Source organism: Salmo salar, chromosome ssa18 (assembly GCF_905237065.1).
Source record: "Salmo salar chromosome ssa18, Ssal_v3.1, whole genome shotgun sequence".
In the NCBI taxonomy this organism is placed as follows: Eukaryota; Metazoa; Chordata; class Actinopteri; order Salmoniformes; family Salmonidae; genus Salmo; species Salmo salar.
Window position 1 is genome coordinate 8945059 of NC_059459.1, and position 20960 is coordinate 8966018.

The 20960-nt window shown below is 41.7% G+C and overlaps 1 protein-coding gene across 1 annotated transcript in view; it reads left to right on the forward strand.

Annotated features, from left to right (window-relative positions):
* LOC106576791 (protein CC2D2B) overlaps nt 1-20960 on the forward strand; it is a 28108-nt gene that overhangs the window by 847 nt on the left and 6301 nt on the right. The window contains exons 3-27 of the mRNA XM_045701754.1: nt 14-87; nt 172-249; nt 450-542; nt 1626-1749; nt 1910-2046; nt 2554-2682; nt 2898-3107; nt 3214-3305; nt 3396-3536; nt 4424-4813; nt 5005-5185; nt 5366-5519; nt 9553-9697; nt 9907-10009; nt 10215-10418; nt 13845-13931; nt 14103-14197; nt 14727-14888; nt 15353-15440; nt 15707-15816; nt 15965-16061; nt 16210-16308; nt 19079-19255; nt 19670-19879; nt 20722-20811. Of these exons, the coding sequence (XP_045557710.1) occupies nt 14-87; nt 172-249; nt 450-542; nt 1626-1749; nt 1910-2046; nt 2554-2682; nt 2898-3107; nt 3214-3305; nt 3396-3536; nt 4424-4813; nt 5005-5185; nt 5366-5519; nt 9553-9697; nt 9907-10009; nt 10215-10418; nt 13845-13931; nt 14103-14197; nt 14727-14888; nt 15353-15440; nt 15707-15816; nt 15965-16061; nt 16210-16308; nt 19079-19255; nt 19670-19879; nt 20722-20811 (3470 nt within the window). The remainder of the gene's footprint in view (nt 1-13; nt 88-171; nt 250-449; nt 543-1625; nt 1750-1909; nt 2047-2553; nt 2683-2897; nt 3108-3213; nt 3306-3395; nt 3537-4423; nt 4814-5004; nt 5186-5365; nt 5520-9552; nt 9698-9906; nt 10010-10214; nt 10419-13844; nt 13932-14102; nt 14198-14726; nt 14889-15352; nt 15441-15706; nt 15817-15964; nt 16062-16209; nt 16309-19078; nt 19256-19669; nt 19880-20721; nt 20812-20960) is intronic.

Consider the following 20960-nt stretch of genomic DNA (forward strand, 5'->3'; position numbering starts at 1 on the left):
CCACATTTGACAGTGATACAACATCCACCTCATATCAGGCTTAGCAGAAGTCAAGAAAGAGGTAGATTCATGCTCCAGGAATACAAGGTGAGATAGTCTTGATTTCCACTAAAGCTATAACCACGATATGTGAACAGGTTCATCTTGTCATCCTTATGTTCCCTCATCTAGTTAAAAATCCTTCAAAGTAAAATCAATGCTGCAAGAGAAGTGAGAATAAAAGAACCTCAGAAGATTGCTGACAAGCCGGTAGGGAAAATACAGGTCTTGTCATTTGTGCGTTATACAGTAGGCTAGAAGTCTGACCAGGGTATTGGGTCTGGCTTTCATCATTATGTTGTACTATTGATTTGATACATACTTACTTAAATGAGAGAGTGCGTTTCTCTTATAATCTGGCCTCCTATATATAATCTGGTCTCTTATAATTTCTACTGTTTTCTTTTAAGTCATGCTCAGAGGAAGAAGCCTATCGATTCTTCTGCAATACATTTGATGAATTGGAGAAGAATGGACATACCACTGGCACACTCTCACAACAGGTAACCCAACAATAGTGAAGAATATACATTTGGTGGGAAATGTACAAAGATAGCTGTGATCATAAATGTATTAAAGGCCCAGTGCAGTCAAAAACGTGATTTCCTGAGTTTTATATACACTGAGTAAAGGGATGTTGGCCCATGTTGACTCCAATGCTTCCCACAGTTGTGTCAAGTTGGCTTGAAAATAGTTAATAGACCAATAAGAAAGAGAGTTTCAAACATCTCTGCCAATAACAGCACATTTTCCCCTCCCCACTCAGGCCACTCAGTCCTAGCAATGTTCTTGCTTGAAAAATTGCTCTTTGCTAAGAAGCTATTTATGTTTCTTTTTTACCAGTTTAATCGAAAACAATCACAGTAGCTAGGTTTCCATACAATTGGCGAAAGATTTTCATGCAAATATTCTAAAATCTGCATAAAACGAATATGCGCCATCAAATTGACTTGTTGAGGATAAAAGTCTGTGCATGATGACGTAGTGCTCATAAAAATACCTTTTGCGGTTAAATTCCCATGAACCTAATAAAAAATCAGATTTTCAACTCTACTGATGGATTTCTCACCCCAAAAAATTGACCCTCGATATTCATTGGAAAGGAGCATCAAGCTCATCACCTTGCACTTTCACCACCCTGTGAAGTTCCTCATAATTCAGGGAGGACCACACAACATGTCATCACGTAAACTCCCAAGTTTACTTTGATATGATGGTTATTATATCAATATTTGCTCATAAAAGCGTTTGCACCGACATTTCTCTCATAATACATTTTACTGACAAAAAGATCCCACCTTGTGTAGTGTATTTTTGTTGTTGTTGACATTTGGAAAGTTTACCGACAAATTTTCGGTTTCCGTCAGGCCTGTCATGACATTATTTTAGCCGACATGTACTTTACTTGCATAAAAAGGTTGGATGGAAACCTGGTCCCCAGAAATGATTTGATATTGAGATAAAAACGGCTGTATTGGACCTTTAAAACATTTTGTCATTCACATATGTAACTGTGTTATGAAATGGCTGCCACATTATTAATATGCAGCCTTTATTGAAACATGTTTATTTTGTTTCCATGATAGAGTGGGATAGATACTGTTATCGATATTGACAATGTGGATGAGTGTCATAATCCTCTTGTTCCTGGTGATATTGAGACACTCAACGTAAATCCAGACCTTTTATTTGTACCCAGTGATTTACCAGGTGATGTAGACCTATAGTCTTTATATTAACATTTTGAGGTGTAAAAGATACCCCTACTGTTTATGTTTAGTACCTTATCGTTGCTTTTGTTGTTATTATAACTGAATGTGAAGGAAATAGAATTTTAAAGTGAGAATCATTTGATTAAATCTGATGACAGTAAACCAAATGAGGATTATACCAAGGTATTTGAAGCCCCGTTTTTTGGAGGATGAAGGGTTTTATGTCTGTGAGAGGCCCCAAGTGCTGAAGAAGATGATAAACAAAATGGGCAACCGGCTGATTGAGGAAGAAAAGGTATTGATTCATGTTATATCGATAATAAGTACATTCCGGTACATAATCACAATATTTTCTACCTTGTATTCCAGTATGTTTAGGGAGTAAAGGTTGACTGATAGAGGGGTTACATAATACATATTTGTAATAATTTAATCGCACCATATGAGCAGCCTTTTCACTAGCAGCCTTTTCATGGCTCTCTTTAGAATTCTGGTTATGAAACAACGTGTTACGCAATATCTAAAATGAGCACAGGAAAGAGGAGTATTCATGTTTACATTCAGATTTCATCAAATGGTGCCTTTTACCATTCAGGAAATATATGGAATCGGCTCTAATGAAACATATTATGCTATGTACAGTATACCGCTAAGCTAAATGACGAAAATGTAAAATTGCTGATATAAAGGCATATTACATTTTATCTGGTGTTATCTACATTTTATCAGCAAAGTACCACGTTGACCTTTGTCATGTGTAAGCAAAAGTGAGCAGAGATGCTGTGCACTTGTTGTCGTTCAGGGACAGTCCTGGTTTGGAGAGAATGGTTGCATGATTGCAATTCCAGACCCAATCCAGAAGTATTGGCATTGTAAAGTAGATTTCCCATTCTCATGCCAGTCTCCTTGTCTGGCCACGGTGAACATGAGGGTGAGTCTGTCCTTGAGTGGACTATGTGTGATGTAAAATGTGTAATGTTGTAATGTCTTATGAATGGAATGGCTTGTTACATATAGTAACATATAGTAACAAGTACCTCTTTCATGCAATACACATTTTTAAAGACACTTGACCTAATCCCAACTGTCATTAATACCCTGCTTGAAGCACCTACAGCCAGTCAGTAATACCATGTCCTCTTACAGCCTGATAAACTGCAAAGTGCAGGATCTGTTGTCTCTAATGCAGAGGGCAGTGCAGGGCTGTGGCAGCTTGACCTGAACCTAGCCAGGCTGAATTTCACCCATCATCCCCTGTTTAGCACAGAGCATGTGTTGGCTCAGAGACTGTACGAGCTCTATGAGCATTATGAAACCCGTGAGATGAAGGGTGCAACTACCTCTCTGCAGGACAAGGTACAACACTATCATAAGACTTACAATTGAAATCATTTGGGAAAGGTAATGCAGTCATAGTAGTAGATTGTTAATCTGAAATATTTGTTGTACCTCACCCTGGTAGCTAAGCGGACTGAAGAAGTCAGAAACAACCTTGACCACCACTGATGAAACTGCTACTTGCTCAAAGTTACAGGATCTGAGACAGGAAATACGGTGAGAGGGATTTCTGTTCTAAGAAATATGATTATTTACTGTACCTATATGTTTGTAAAGGTATTGCTTTAATGAATCTGCTCACTGCAGAAAGACCCATGTAGCACTGAAGAATGAGAGGCAGGCAGACATCTCTCTGGTGAGGAACATTGTTGCCGCTTGGAAGCGCATCAAAACCCTCAGGGCCAAGAACGGCTATGTGAACACCACTGTGAAATTACAGCTGCATAAGTAAGCATCATTTGTATTATTTTGACATAGAATAGACCTAAATATGCTGTATATGCAAATTCTGGTCATAAACGTTAATGCAAATCATGGGTGATATCACATGAACAACACACATCGCTCTATAGCCTCGTTATTGTTATTTTATTGTGTTACGATGTCCTTTTTTGAAATTGAGCAAATATTTTTCTGTGTTGTTGGGAATGGGCTCGTAAGTAAGCATTTCACTGCAAAGTCTTAATCTGTTGTATTCGGCGGATGTAACCAATAGAACTAGATTTTGATTTGATTTATATTTCTTCATCCTCACGTTGACTTTTAAAGTCATTGCAAAGCGTACAGTGTATATCATCTTAAAGTAGGCTATTCATGTGTTCAACATTTAGGATAGGGCAGTTGTTACCATAGAGATACTAGAGAACGCATCTCCTGTCTTTACAATGGCTGCTTCTGTGAAAGCATGGGCAGAGCCATTTAAGGCTACATCCATTTTAAAGTTTTCAATTTCTTCTTCTTTTACTTCTCTGAGTGTACTGACAGTTTGTAATTAAGATGAAAGGTGCATACTACCACTAGTATGTTGTAGTGTGTATAGTCTGAACAGTTATAAAGCCAAGTTTGGTGATTTACTGCCACTTGCAGTTATGGAATGTTTGCTCAGGAGTATAATCCATTGGCTGACCCTTCCTGCTGACCTGGATGGAATTCTGTGAACCTTGCTTAACCCAGAGCAAGTTACATCCATTTGACTACTTCAAATTGGTGAATGGCCCTCAGTGGCACTTCCCATGATACATGTCTGGACTCTATCCAACTCTATGATTGTAACCAAGAAGTGTTTAGAAAGCATTGCAATGTATCTTTTTCATTGCAACTAATCTCATTCACAGAGTGAAGGCAAGGATCACTGACAGCACGACAAACAGAACTGGGACAGATGATCACATGAAAGCAAGTGTCTTCTCTCTTGACAATCTCTTAACACAACTGTTATTAATAAACTATAGCCGTACTGTTTGTAGTAACCTTTGTTGCATTGTTGTCGGTGTAAACATCCTATTGCAGACAAAGTTCTACACAGATGGAGACGTAACGATCAGGCAGCACTACCTGTGTAGGGAGCTGAAGGAGCATAACAAAGAGGAGATATACATCCCTCTAGTTCCAGGACAAGAAGAGGAGATGTCTACTGATTCTGTCAAGCAGAAGGCAGATCAGTTAGATCTAGTTCCTGTTCTTACTATGTGTGGGGTGGTCACTCCAACCAGTAGCTGTCCACCGTAAGATTCTCTTCAGAAGCAGAAAGGTTTTAGCTAGTTGTTGTTTATTCATTCATTGGAAATGTATGTTTTTAAGACTCTCCAGCTGAGAGTGGACATGGCACTTACTTTGGCACTGACTGATGATATATAATCGTGTATTTTGATGTTATCAATGTATTCAATTTGTTCATATTTTATTTATTTTACAGTGATGAGAAGGTTAGAAGATATGAACTGGCCAACCACAAAGTATCAGTGAACATATTCTATAATGGAAAGCATGTGTCTACCTCCGAGCCATCCATGTTCGACAACAGTGACTTCGGAGTTCAAATTCAACAGATGTTCAACATGCAGATAGTACACAGCCCAGAGAACATTATGCTTGAGGTATGTTTCTCTTGCTGTAAATAATATTGTTCATTCGTTTTTGGCTTTTGAGATATGTTATATTCTTACGTTGTTCCAGTAGCACTTTATGTTAAGCTACAATTTATAAAGGATTTGTTTAAATGGCCTTATAAGTAGTTTATAAACTTCATTATTTGTTTTGTAAATTCACAATTCCAGATTTGTGAGACAGTGAAACAAAAGAGCACTGTTGTGGCCAAAATGTATGTGCCCATACCAGACAGGAACATGCTCTCTAGCAACGCTACAATGGAGAGGTCAGAGTTCAGCAGTGACAGAGCCATCAAAGCCTACTACGCTGGTGTTGGGAGCAGTGAGTAACATTGTAGCTATGATTTGTGATTATTTGGAAGATGTGGTATTTAGCATTGGTGAAATTGTTACAGGGATGGGGGGGACATGCCCCCACCCGATATACAGTATGAATCAAAAGTTTGGACACACCTTTATTTTTACTATTTTCTACATTGTAGAATAATAGTGAAGACATCAAAACTATGAAATAACACATATGCAATCATGTAGTAACCAAAAAAGTGTTAAACAAATCAAAATATATTTTATATTTGCGATTACATTTACATTTTAGTAATTTAGCAGACGCTCTTATCCAGAGCGAATTACAGTAGTGAATGCATACATTTCATACATTTTTTTCTCCGTACTGGTCCTCCGTGGGAATCAAACCCACAACCCTGGCGTTGCAAACACCATGCTCTACCAACTGAGCCATACGAGCCACACGGGCCACACGAGATTCTTCAAAGTAGCCACCCTTTGCCTTGATGACAGCTTTGCACACTCTTTTATTATTTTTTATTTAACCTTTATTTAACTAGGCAAGTCAGTTCAGAACAAATTCTTATTTACAATGACGGCCTGCCTCGGCCATCGCTGGGCCAATTGTGCGCCGCCCTATGGGACTCCCAACCACGGCTGGTTGTGATACAGCCTGGAATCGAATCAGGGTCTGTAGTGACGCCTCTAGCACTGAGATGCAGTGCCTTAGACCGCTGCGCCACTCGGGAGCTCTTGGCATTCTCACAACCAAGCTTCATGAGGTAGTCACCTGGAATGCATTTCGATTAACAGGTGTGACTTGTTAAAAGTTAATTTGTGGAAGAAGAGACTTGCTTGGGCCAAGAAACACGATCAATGGACATTAGACCAGTGGAAATCTGTCCGTTGGTCTGCTGAGTCCAAATTTGTGATTTTTGCCGCTTGATCTGTGAGACGCAGAGTAGGTGAACGCATGATCTCTGCATGTGTGGTTCCCACCATGAAGCATGGAGGAGGAGGTGTGATGGTGTGGGGGTGCTTTGCTGGTGACACTGTTAGTGATTTATTTAGAATTCAAGGCACACTTAACCAGCGTGGCTACCACAGCATTCTGCAGCGATACGCCATCCCATCTGGTTTGCGCTTAGTGGGACGATTGTCACGTTCGTTTGAATGGAAGGACCAAGGCGCAGCGTGTGTTGATTTCCACATCTTTTATTTAAATGAAACTTTCAAACAAAAACAATAAATAAGCAACGAAACGTAAAGTAACGTAGTGCTACCTGCACATACACAAACAATATCCCACAAAGCAGGTGGGAACAGGGACACCTTAAGTATGATCCCCAATTAGAGACAACGAACATCAGCTGCCTCTAATTGGGAACCATACCAAGAGCACCAACATAGAAATGAAAAGACTAGAACACCCCCTAGCCACGCCCTGACCTACGACCCCCCCCCCGAAAGGTGCGGACTCCGGCCGCAAAACCTGAAACCAAATGTGGAGGGTAGGGGGGGTGACTAGTGTCGGTGGTGCCCAGACCCCAGATCCGGCCATGGTGCCAGGCTGAACGCCGTGCCTGGACTGGGCATCAGCTCAGAGGAAGGCACCGGCCATGGAGCTGGGTTGGCCGCCGTGCCTGGACTGGGCACCAGCGCAGAGGAACGCTCCGGCCTTGGAGCAGGACTGGACGCCGTGCCTGGTCTGGGCATCGGCGCAGGTTGCACCGGACTGATGACACGCTCCTCAGGTTGAGTGCGTGGAGCCGGCACAGGACGCTCCGGGCTGGAGAGGCGCACAGGAGGCCTAGTGCGTGGAGCCGGTACAGGTGGCACCAGACTGGTGACACGCACTTCAGGGTGAGTGCGGGGAGCTGGCACAGGACGTACCGGACTGGGGAGGCGCACTGGAGGCCTAGTGCGTAGAGCCGATACAGGTGGCACCGGACTGTTGACACGCACTTCAGGGCGAGTGCGGGGAGCTGGCACAAGACGTACCGGACAGGGGAGGCGCACTGGAGGCCTGGTGCGTGGAGCCGGCACAGGTGGCACCGGACTGGTGACACGCACTTCAGGGCGAGTGCGAGGAGCTGGCACAGAATGTACCAGACTGGGGAGGCGCACCGGAGGCCTGGTGCGTGGAGCCGATACAGGTTTCACCGGACTGATGACACACACTTCAGGGCGAGTGCGGGGAGCTGGCACAGGATGTACCGGACTGGGGAGGCGCACTGGAGGCCTGGTGCATGGAGCCGGTACAGGTTTCACCGGACTGATGACACACACTTCAGGGCGAGTGCGGGGAGCTGGCACAGGGCTGCTCAGCCGACCACCCCTCGTGCCCTCCGCCCCCCCCCCCAAAAGAAAATATTGGGGTTTCTGTGGCCGCGGCCCCCGGTGTCGTCGCTGTCCTTCCTGATTTCCTGGTGACTCCCGCTAAGGAAGGGTCTCGCATCCTCCCATAATCTCTTCCCAGGTCCAACTCACTTTTCCCTCTGTTGCACGCTGCTTGGTCCTTGTTTGGTGGGATATTCTGTCACGTTCGTTTGAATGGACGGACCAAGGCGCAGCGTGTGTTGAGTTCCACATCTTTTATTTAAGTGAAACTTTCAAACAAAAACAATAAAAAAGCAGCGAAACGTAAAGTAACGTAGTGCTACTATCACATACACAAACAATATCCAACAAAGCAGGTGGGAACAGGGACACCTTAAGTATGATCCCCAATTAGAGACAACGAACATCAGCTGCCTCTAATTGGGAACCATACCAAGAACACCAACATAGAAATGAAAAGACTAGAACACCCCCTAGTCATGCCCTGACCTACAACACCATAGAGAACCAAGGGCTCTTGGTGGTTGGGGGCCCCCCAGATAGCATATGAACAAAATGTGTACAATTGCAGGAAATTTGCTTTAACTGTTGACTCTGATCACAAAAAACTGTCCAACTTGTCTTTCTCAATTTACAAACAGAAATGGGTTTTGCCTTTGGTGGTTCATCGATGTGTCATTCTGGTCATGCACGCTGCGACCGACATAGCTAGTTCGTTAGCTAGTAACTCCTCCAGTATTTGTTGACCCCATTTCACAGGATTTGTTTTTGGATGGAAGCTGTAGAGATCAGTAAGAAATGGCACTTCTGTAGCCAAATATCTTATTTATCCATTTTTGTTTGTTTTCATTAAATGACCTGGTATGATGGTGCGTTGATCAGTTATACAATTTATAACCGTTATTTTTTAGTTTTTGCCCAAAGTCAACTTTTAAAGTAACTGTTCAGTGTTTTGAGATTTCTATGAAATATGACCTATAATTAATTACAGTATGAGTGAAATAGTTTTCCTTACAAAAAAGGGTAATTAAGTTTGTGAAAAAGCATTTTCTGTGTTGGAATGGTGTGGGCGTACCGCAACAACAGAATACCGGTCATTAAAAATATTCACACGAGTAGACTGCTGATTGACATTACTCTATGAGGAAATAGCAAGCATTTTTTAAACGGTCTGTTTGAGAAACAAGTTTGAGGTGGGGTTTTTTTCTCTCCAATTTATTCTTTAGCCACAAATACAAGTATAATTTAGTCAACAACATTATTTGGGTATGATTTAAAAGAATATTAATTTTTTACATTTATCTCAGCCTCATGGCAAACTGTGTAGAGTAGCAGGAAATTAGCATTCTCATTGCAAAATGTGAAAAAATAGCATGTGATGAGCTATAAAACAGAACATTTTTCACTGCCCCATGGTAAAATGTGTAGACTTGCAGGAAATGAGCTGGCTTTCCACTTATCCTTCCACTTATACTGTGTTTTCAAAATACCCCTCATAGATAATAAATGAATTGCAGGAATTGCGTATAAAATGTTTTAAAAAATCTCTACTGTTCCGTCGCCCCCAATATCTACACCCCAATTTTACCCTTGATATTTAGTGATGAGCTATCCTGTGAAAGTCTATTTAAAAAGTTATGGTAATTTAGCTCACTATGTGGTTTTTTGTTGTTGTATAAGGATAATGTCAACCCAGGTCTTTAGTGACAAAACAATGGTCTTTTTAGATGTCCCATTCAAACTAGAGAAGGAGGATGCTGAGGTGTGCCTCATGACCTCTGGGAGGCTGCTGTATGTTGTCTCCTGGGCTGTGGATGAGAGTGGCTTTCCCATGGCGCCCACTGCCCCACCACACAGACCCAGCTTTACCAGGTGAGTCTGAACAACACCTGACTGACTTCCACAAGGTTGGCCGTCTTCACACACACACACACACACACACACACACACACACACACACACACACACACACACACACACACACACACACACACCTCTGTTTGTCTGTTACCTTATGAGTTGAAGGCTTTTCTTTAGGCTGTCTTGCAATATAAACCCTAACCATGTTACATTGCCTGTAGACCCATGGCCAGCGGTCCCAATGCAAGTAGCGTTGAATGGATCAGGGACCTTCAGTTTGACCCCAACCACCCTTCTAACACAGAACTCACAGAACTCCTTAGGGTGAGTGTTAACACTGTAGACTCAGAACCTCCACTTGTATTCTATCAAAATAAACCCAATGATGTGTTGTTGATACAAAACACTCAGTGGTTGCCATGGATTCAAATCCAGGAAACAGCTAGAGTGCTGAAACATGAAAGCTTGCCCGGAGCACTTGGTTTGAAGTGGACGTTTGAAGTAGCGTCTCATATTGTTTGACCAATAGGAGGCCTGTGAGCAGAGAGACAGAGCCACGGGTCACTTCCGCCTGCATGCCCTGGAGGAGGAGTTTGACTTCACCACTGAGGAGCAGCTGGAGAAGTCCAGGCGCTTTGGTCTCCTGCAGCTGCGGAGCTCTCATGCTGTGGGCGTCAGCCCCTCCAAACCCATCCCTCTCCACGACAGAGACATTACTGAAGCAATGTTCGCTGTAATGCCCTTCTCATATAGCCTGGTTCCAGATTAGTTTGTGCTGTCTTGCCAATTCCTACAGCATGGTCATTGTCATGCCAATGTCTGGCTATACACAGCATAAACAAATCTGTGGGACCAGAGTAGACTACTTCCTCATCCCTATATTCTGCAACGTTTCGTTTCATAAGTAGTTTCATACAGGTACAGTTGAAGTCAGAAGTTTACATACACCTTAGCCAAATACATTTAAACTCAGTTTTTCATAATTCCTGACATTTAATCCTAGTAAAAATTCCCTGTCTTAGGTCAGTTAGGCTCACAACTTTATTTTAAGAATGTGAAATGTCAGAATAATAATAGAGAAAATAATTTATTTCAGCTTTTATTTCTTTCATCATATTCCCAGTGGGTCAGAAGTTTACATACACTCAATTAGTATTTGGTAGCATTGCCTTTAAATTGTTTAACTTGGGTCAAAGATTTTGGGTAGCCTTCCATAAGCTTCCCACAATAAGTTTGGTGAATTTTGGCCCATTCCTCCTGACAGAGCTGGTGTAACTGAGTCAGGTTTGTAGGCCTCCTTGCTTGCACATGCATTTTCAGTTTTTCCCACAAATGTTCTATAGTATTGAAGTCGGGGCTTTGTGATGGCCACTCCAATACCTTGACTTTGTTGTCTTAAGCCATTTTGCAACAACTTTGGAAGTACAGTGGGGGAAAAAAGTATTTGATCCCCTGCTGATTTTGTACGTTTGCCCACTTACAAAGAAATGATCAGTCTATCATTTTAATGGTAGGTTTATTTGAACAGTGAGAGACAGAATAACAACAAAAAAATCCAGAAAAACACATGTCAAAAACGTTATAAAATGATTTGCATTTTAATGGGGGAAATAAGAATTTGACCCCTCTGCAAAACATGACTTAGTACTTGGTGGCAAAACCCTTGTTGGCAATCACAGAGGTCAGATGTTTCTTGTAGTTGGCCACCAGGTTTGCACACATCTCAGAAGGGATTTTGTCCCACTCCTCTTTGCAGATCTTCTCCAAGTCATTAAGGTTTCGAGGCTGACGTTTGGCAACTCGAACCTTCAGCTCCCTCCACAGATTTTCTATGGGATTAAGGTCTGGAGACTGGCTAGGCCACTCCAGGACCTTAATGTGCTTCTTCTTGAGCCACTCCTTTGTTGCCTTGGCCGTGTGTTTTGGGTCATTATCATGCTGGAATACCCATCCACGACCCATTTTCAATGCCCTTGCTAAGGGAAGGAGTTTCTCACCCAAGATTTGATGGTACATGGCCCCGTCCATCGTCCCTTTGATGCAGTGAAGTTGTCCTGTCCCCTTAGCAGAAAAACACCCCCAAAGCATAATGTTTCCACCTCCATGTTTGACGGTGGAGATGGTGTTCTTGGGGTCATAGGCAGCATTCCTCCTCCTCCAAACACGGCAAGTAGAGTTGATGTCAAAGAGCTCCATTTTGGTCTCATCTGACCACAACACTTTCACCAGTTGTCCTCTGAGTCATTCAGATGTTCATTGGCAAACTTCAGACGGGCATGTATATGTGCTTTTTTGAGCAGGGGGACCTTGCGGGTGCTGCAGGATTTCAGTCCTTCACAGCGTAGTGTGTTACCAATTGTTTTCTTGGTGACTATGGTCCCAGCTGCCTTGAGATCATTGACAAGATCCTCCCGTGTAGTTCTGGGCTGATTCCTCACCGTTCTCATGATCATTGCAACTCCACGAGGTGAGATCTTGCATGGAGCCCCAGGCCGAGGGATATTGACAGTTCTTTTGAGTTTCTTCCATTTGCGAATAATCGCACCAAATGTTGTCACCTTCTCACCAAGCTGCTTGGCGATGGTCTTGTAGCCCATTCCAGCCTTGTGTAGGTCTACAATCTTGTCCCTGACATCCTTGGAGAGCTCTTTGGTATTGGCCATGGTGGAGAGTTTGGAATCTGATTGATTGATTGTTTCTGTGGACAGGTGTCTTTTTTACAGGTAACAAGCTGCGGTTAGGAGCACTCCCTTTAAGAGTGTGCTCCTAATCTCAGCTCGTTACCTGTATAAAAGACACCTGGGAGCCAGAAATCTTTCTGATTGAGAGGTGGTCAAATATTTATTTCCCTCATTAAAATGCAAATCAATTTATAACATTTCTGACATGCGTTTTTCTGGATATTTTTGTTGTTATTCTGTCTCTCACTGTTCAAATAAACCTACCATTAAGTACAAAATCAGCAGGGGATCAAATACTTTTTTCCCCCACTGTATGCTTGGGGTCATTGTCCATTTGGAAGACCCATTTGCTACCAAGCTTTAACTTCCTGACTGATGTCTATTTTGTGAAGTGCACCAGTCCCTCCTGCAAAAAAACACCCACACAACATGATGCTGCCACCCCCGTGCTTCACGGTTGGGATGGTGTTCTTCGGCTTGCAAGCGTCCCCCTTTTTCCTCCAAACATAACGATGGTCATTATGGCCAAACAGTTCTATTTTTGTTTCATCAGACCAGGGGACATTTCTCCAAAAAGTACGATCTTTGTCCCCATGTGCAGTTGCAAACCGTAGTCTGGCTTTTTTATGGCGGTTTTGGAGCAGTGGCTTCTTCCTTGCTGAGCGGCCTTTCAGGTTATGTTGATATAGGACTCGTTTTACTGTGGATATAGATACTTTTGTACCTGTTTCCTCCAGCATCTTCACAAGGTCCTTTGCTGTTGTTCCGTGGGTTGATTTGCACTTTTCGCACTAAAGTACGTTTATCTCTAGGAGACAGACGGCGTCTCCTTCTTGAGCGGTATGACGGCTGCGTGGTCCCAGGGTGTTTATACTTGTGTACTATTGTTTGTACAGATGAACGTGGTACCTTCAGGCATTTGGAAATTGCTCCCAAGGATGAACCAGACTTGTGGAGGTCTACAATTTTTTTCTGAGGTCTTGGCTGATTTCTTTTGATTTTCCCATGATGTCAAGCAAAGATGCACTGAGTTTTAAGGTAGGCCTTGAAATACATCCACAGGTACACCTCCAATTGACTCAAATGATGTCAATTAGCATATCAGAAGCTTCTAATGCCATGACATCATTTTCTGGAATTTTCCAAGCTGTTTAAAGGCACAGTCAACTTAGTGTATGTAACTTCTTACCCACTGGAATTATCATACAGTGAATTATAAGTGAAATAATCTGTCTGTAAACAATTGTTGAAAAAATTACTTCTGTCATGCACAAAGTAGATGTCCTAACCGACTTGCCAAAACTATAGATTGTTAACAAGAAATTTGTGGAGTGGTTGAAAAACGAGTTTTAATGACTCCAATCTAAGTATGTAAACTTCCGACTTCAACTGTACATACTTTACTCTCTTCCTGCAATAACTTTGTGGGTGAATTCTTTTTAACGAAAGTGGACATTTGTTGCTTTGTTGTTTCCCAGGATTATGGTGCATTCCCAAGTCTGTCCCTTATGGATGAAGACCCTATCACAATGCAGAGAGCACGCTCTATCCACTGCATCCAAAAGGTACTCTTCCTTCCCTAGATTCTGTCATCTGGAGTCAGATTGCATTTTATCGCGTATGTCTGTATTCACAGCTTACTCATATGATCTGTTTGATATATGAACATGTGCTAATGAGTAGCAATACTGAAATGTCATTTTCGATTGTCATGCGAGCTGTAATTGTTTTTTTAGGCGCTGAAGTTGGCAAGAAAAAAACTGTTCAACATCAAGAGGAAGTACAAGTTCTCTGATATAGTCACCGAGTACCACGAGGCAGATACAGTGATGTGAGGATTAAGACTCATTTTCTCCTTAACCCTTCTCCACATACAAATGGTGTTGCTGTACAGCCCATAAACCACATGTCATAAAGAAGTATTTTTAGCTCGAGGCCTCTGCGAAATTGCAGACATAATGATAATAATTTAGTGGGTGCTTGTATTTGTCCTATTTCAAAGTGTTTTTTTGCGTATCCCATTCACCCTGAGACACCCTTGGAGAGTGGGGTCGTCACAGCCAGGGTCTGCCATTCAACAGTAACCCTGGAGCAATACGGGTTAAGTACCTTACTCAAAGGCACATCGACAGATTTTACACATGGTCAGTTCTGGGATTCGAACTAGCAACCTTTCGGTTACTGGCACGACGCTCCAACCGCTAGGCTACCTGACGCCAGGCTACACGATGATACGTCTCTATGTTTTGCTCTGACACTTCTAGTGTCCTAGCCTGGAATCCAAACTGATATGCTTTGTTTCACCATTGAAATGGAGCATATCCATTTGAACTCCAGGCTAATACTCTCCACCCCATCAGGGAGTTCGACTGGGACGTGTTCAGACTAAAGCGACCTCTCCAGCCTCAGCGTGTGAAGAGGAAGATCGTTCCTACCTGCTCCCTCTCAGACGGGGACCTGAGGATCTATGTTGCCATCAACAATGCCCAGGGCCTGCCTGTTCGCCAGGAGGCTTTCCTCAAGTATTGATCCAAGTTCTACCCATCCTACTACTTTTACAACTACTACTACAGCTTCTAGCGTAAAACCTATGATATTACTATAACAAATACCTCTACTTCTACTATCATCACTTTACAGTACACCCAACCCAATACTACTTGTACTATTAGCTGAACATATTCGCTATATCTACAAAACAGTTGGCAACTTGCCTTAACAACCCCACATTGGCAGATACTTCAGCTTCTCATGCCTGCAGCTATCCTAATAGAATTCTTACTGTACTGTTCAATGCGTGATGTAATGATACTCTTATCCAATTCTAGCAAAGATAAAAACCTTTTGACTGAATTTCCTCCCCCACTTGACAACCACGCTTATAGAGAACATCATCAAAAATAGACAATACTTTCTATTTCCTTGACAACGCAGTTCCATCTGTGTGGAAGCAGATCTAATGAGTTGTGTTTTGTGTACCTTTAAGGGAGATCCACGCAAGAGGCTCCTGCTGTGGTCTGTCTAGCAGCAGCAGACACAACATGAAAAGCAGCTCGGAAAAGGCTGTCCTACAGGTAAAATGGTAGAGGTAGCACATATTTGGTGCTAAAATATCACAGACAGAGACGTGATCGCCGTATATTGAATATTGAAACAGAATTCAAAATTGCATGATTGACAGTCAGATACTACCGGATTACGAACATGAACTTATTTTCCTGATAGCTTTTTTTTTGTTGTTGCCGTATAGGCCGTTGACATGACATACTGTATATAACAATATGGTTATGTAGGTTCATAACAGGTACAGTAGGTTGAGTTTGTCCCATGGTTGTGCCAGGCTCAGGTTCAGCCCTTCGTGGAGGTTAGGTTTCAGGAGACAACATATGAGAGCAGCGTAGAGCAGGGACACAACCCATGCTGGAGGGAAGAGTTCACCCTGGAGTTTAAGTATGACACCCACTACTGTCCTAATTCACTGTTAATTCCATCTCCAACTGGCTCCACAAGTGAATACTGTGCATCCTTACACATGTGACTGTACTGTTCGTGCTAATAAAATCACATTTCAGAAATGTCAAATGTAATGTTCTCTCAGATCCTTAGGGGGTGATTATAGCCACGCAGGCCTTTCCAAAGTACAAGACGACATTGTCATCAATGTGTTTGATGAGATGTCCTTTCAAGTCATTGAGGTACTGTAAGCCTCAACCATGAAAGTACAATCACTATTCAAAGGCCACTTCAAATCGCAGGGTGAACTGGAAATCAACATTCTGTCTATCCCATCTCCATCCCTCCCTTACTCTCTTTCATCTTTCATCTCACATGTGGGAAACCCAGAGCAGTTCTCTGAGAGGCTGTGGAGCCCAGGTGTTCTCTGGCAGACAGTGGCTGGGCTCGGTCACCTTACCCTTCAGATCTCTGCTGCAGCAATCCAAGGTACTGCTCTGCGCGCACACACACACGTTCAGGTGGTGCACAAGCCGGATAAAAGGATTTAAAGCCTGTCAGCTTTGTCCAACTTGGCCTAGTAATGTCGGTGAGTTGCTGTGGTTGCTTACTGTATGTGAACATGTCTTTGTATGTACGGTTGCCTTGTAGATAATTAACATTCTTATATTGTCTTCTCTGCGATCATAGAAAAAAGGTGCTAAGTAGAACCATATAGGGTTCTTCGGCTTGTCTCCATATGGGAACCCTTTTTGGTGGTAGGTAGAATCCTTTGCAGAGGGTTCTACCCAGAACCCTCTATGAAGGGTACTTCATAGAGCCCTCTGTAAATGGTCCTACTTAGAACCCTCCATGAAGGGTTCTTCCCTAGAACCCTTTATAAGTGGTTCTACAAAGAACTCTTTTATCATCTAAAGGTTCTTCCTAGAACCCTCTATGAAGGGTTCTACCAAGAACCCTTTTATCTTTGAAGGGTTCTTACTAGAACCTTGTACGAATGGCTCCACCAGCTTTACTATTACATTCTTTATGACAATACATTACATATAGCACCAGTCAAAAGTTTGGACACACCTACTCATTCCAGGGTTTTTCTTTATTTTTACTATTTTCTACATTGTAGAATAGTAGTGAAGACATCAAAAATATGAAAATACACATGGAATCATGTAGTAACCAAAAATAAATAAATAAAAAATTCAGAAATCACAGAAGACAGAAATCATGGCAAAGATGTCAACTATAAAAGCTGAAGAACATACACACATCCAGGTACCTTCCGCGGGTGCTGGAGTTGTAGACAAACTCATGGAAAACAGAAAGGAAAACGCCGCACACTGCTGCTCATGCTCCCAGGGTGATATTTATTTACAAGGGTTCGACCCTTAGGTCTTCATCAGGCATCCATATCCCAGGTGGGGGCGGAAGGTCCTATATATAGGGGCAGTACTCAGAGACATCACTTCCTGAAACATGGGGTTAAAAAAAATGTTAACCATAGTTTCATAATATTAACATTCAATGTATCAAAATATATGATCATACACAGAGAATGTGATCAATATTTATAGTAATATACATACACATACAATATTCAATTAGGATAAAAAAATATATATACAATTCAGACTTATTGAAACTATAAAAACAGTTTCAAGTCAAACTCCTCATTAAGGCCAAGAGGAGACGGTGTGTTCAGCCTGTGGATCCAGAACGATTCCCTTTGAAGAAGTTTCCTCTCAATGTCCCCTCCCCTGCGTGACATCTTGACCATTTCTATTCCAATGTATCTCAGAGAACTAATAGGATGTCCAGCTTGTACAAAATGAGCAGCCACCGGATTGTTTTGTCTCATAGGTTTCGTATATTGCTGCGGTTCTCACTGATCTGTGTCTTAAGGCTTCTATGGATTTTCCCTATGTAAGACAGACCACAAGGACATTTCAACATGTAAATAACATTGGTGGACATGCAGGTAATCAGGCCCTTGATCTTAAATCTTTGTCCTGTGCGGGGTGGGTAAATGAGTTACATTTGTACTTGAAGCTGCATTGAGCACATTGGCCACATTTGTAATTACCCTCAGGAACCTTGTCCAAAAAAGTTTCCCTTTTCTCTGGTGGGTAATCAGATTTAACCACAATATCTCTCACTTTTGGAGGTGTTTTAAAAATCATATATGGGGGATATTTAAAAATGGGTTTCAATTGTGGGTCAGTATCAATACTGTACCGGTGCTTCCTGATAATGTCCTTAAATGCCTTCCCCAATGCACCGGTACATTATTGATACTGACCCACAATTGAAACCCATTTTTAAATATCCCCCATGTATGATTTTTAAAACACCTCCAAAAGTGAGAGATATTGTGGTTAAATCTGATTACCCACCAGAGAAAAGGGAAACTTTTTTGGACAAGGTTCCTGAGGGTAATTACAAATGTGGCCAATGTGCTCAATGCAGCTTTAAAGTACAAATGTAAGTCATTTACCCACCCCGCACAGGACAAAGGTATTGGAATATGGAATAGAAATGGTCAAGATGTCACGCAGGGGAGGGGACATTGAGAGGAAACTTCTTCAAAGGGAATCGTTCTGGATCCACAGGCTGAACACACCGTCTCCTCTTGGCCTTAATGAGGAGTTTGACTTGAAACTGTTTTTATAGTTTCAATAAGTCTGAATTGTGTTTTTTTTAATCCTAATTGAATATTGTATGTGTATGTATATTACTATAAATATTGATCACATTCTCTGTGTATGATCATATATTTTGATACATTGAATGTTAATATTGTGAAACTGTTTTACATTTTTTACCTCCTGTTTCAGGAAGTGATGTCACTGAGTACTGCCCCTATATATAGGACCTTCCACCCCCACCTGGGATATGGATGCCTGATGAAGACCTAAGGGTCGAAACGTTGTAAATAAATATCACCTGGGAGCATGAGCGGCAGTGTGCGGCGTTTTCCTTTCTGTTTTCCAAAGATATCAACTATGTCAGTGTTGTATATGTAAAATGATTAAGGTACTAGATACATGCACAAATATTCCTATATAGGTACAATTTCAAACATTCTAACACCTATCTTTTTAAACTTATCCGATTACTAAAAGTTTAAACACTGAGGTAAAGAGTAAACACTCAGGTACTTCAGAGGAAAACGTTTCTTGGTTGAAACCTATCCCTCTGCAAAGAATCTTTTTGGAACCCTTTTATCTAAGAGTCAACTCCCCCATATCTTATCATTTGATAGGTGTATGAGAAACTGACCATCTGTACCCCACCGACCCTACTGGGCTACATGTGGACAGGGGAAGACATGGTCAATGACCAGGGCATAGAGATACCCTCGAGAAGAGATACCAGTTTCATGAATGTCTTCATCACTTTGGATCCAGCCATCTCTCTGAGTGATGACCAGACAGCAAAGGCAAATTATTTTCATGTTTAATACTGTTAAATTTTAAAGAGGTACTATGTTCTAAAACCTCTTTGCCTTCAACTAAAAACACTTAATTGTTATTTTATTTAGACTTTTGCTGTGGAAGATATTGAGCGATAAGATATGGAATATATTTACTTTAATCAGCGTCCATTATTTTGACGTGCTTATGTTTAATGTCATGACTACTGTGATTGATAACCAACTGTACAACTGCATCAGAACACACATTCATGGAAATTTACTATTTGCCCTCTTCACATTTAGTATGGTGACCAGAAGCCCCTTTGGCTGGTGAGTATCAGTCCAATTTTTATTGCTTAGCCTAAATGATAAGTCACCCTTTTCCATGCACTGCTGCTGCTCCTACAGAATTCTGTGTTTGTATCTGTCTCCGCATAGTTTTCCACAGACGAGGATGAGGACTTGCTGGACTTGACCTATGAGTATGAGAAGCAGTGTAAGGTGGCAGCAGGCCGGGTGAAGAAGCGAGTCATAACCACAGTGATAAATAGTGAGGGGAGGCTTGTCCTGGCACACCGGTTCTTCAAGCCACTTCCTCCTCCACAGGAAGTTGTCCTGGACACCCCCGACAATAGCATGTCTGTTCTAGTAAGGCTCCAACATAACTAGATCTGGGTTCAAATACTATTTGAAATCTTTCAAACACTGAGCGTTTGCTTTAGTCTGCCTGGAGAACCAGATGGGCTGGGTTTTCATTTTTTTTTATTACTTTTATAGAAAAACTCAATCAAGCCTAGCAAAAGTATTTCAAATGATTTAAAATAGTATTTGAACTCAGGTCTGACCATAACATCACTATCATTAGAATGATTCAACCCATAAGGTTCATGTCTGAAATATATATAAACAACATGGAATCATAATGAAAGCACAGTTGTATTCATTCTTTGGAAGTTTTACTTATTTGGAGTTGTTTGGATGGAACTCAGTTATTTTGTTTATATGCATTACATTAAAGGGCAATTCCACCACTTTTCAACCTCATATTCATCATCTCCAGCACCAAACCAGTCTACATATGTGAAAACAGCGTGTTTCTATGATCTGTGGTTAAAAAGATAAGAATAAAGGGCCTAAAAAAATTGCTTCTCTGTGACAAAGGGTAGGATAGATAGTTTTTTTTTTTAATTGTGATTTTCAAAACATGCAACGAGTTTCTAGCCCAAGGGAGGGTATTTTGTTGCTCCCCACATCACCGCAAATCTCAGTTTGAAAATCTGTTTTTAAAATGTTTTAACATTTGATAATGTCATTGGGTAGAACTTTTTAAATGTATATTTATTTCCTAAGAAAAACTGAATTGCACCGTTTTCACATATGATGACTGGAGATAATGAAAATACCGTTGAAAAGAGGTGGAGTTGCCCTTTAATTGATTTAAATGGGCGTTATGTTGTGCTCTTAAAAATGTTTTGCTCTGTGTAACCCAGGAGAGGGTGGCAGCCTTTGTGTCCCTGATTCCCACCTTGTCCTTCCCATCTGACGTTGGTGACAGTGGGGACATGTGGCTCACCTCAGAGGTAAACAAACAGACCATGTTGTAGAATTAACATTTTGTTTCAGAGCCAAGACATAAAACATCACTTATGTTCAGCAGATATTAAATACCAAGAAAAATACCAATAATTATCAACATAGTTTGGTCAGCTTGTTGTTAACCCAGTGGTGC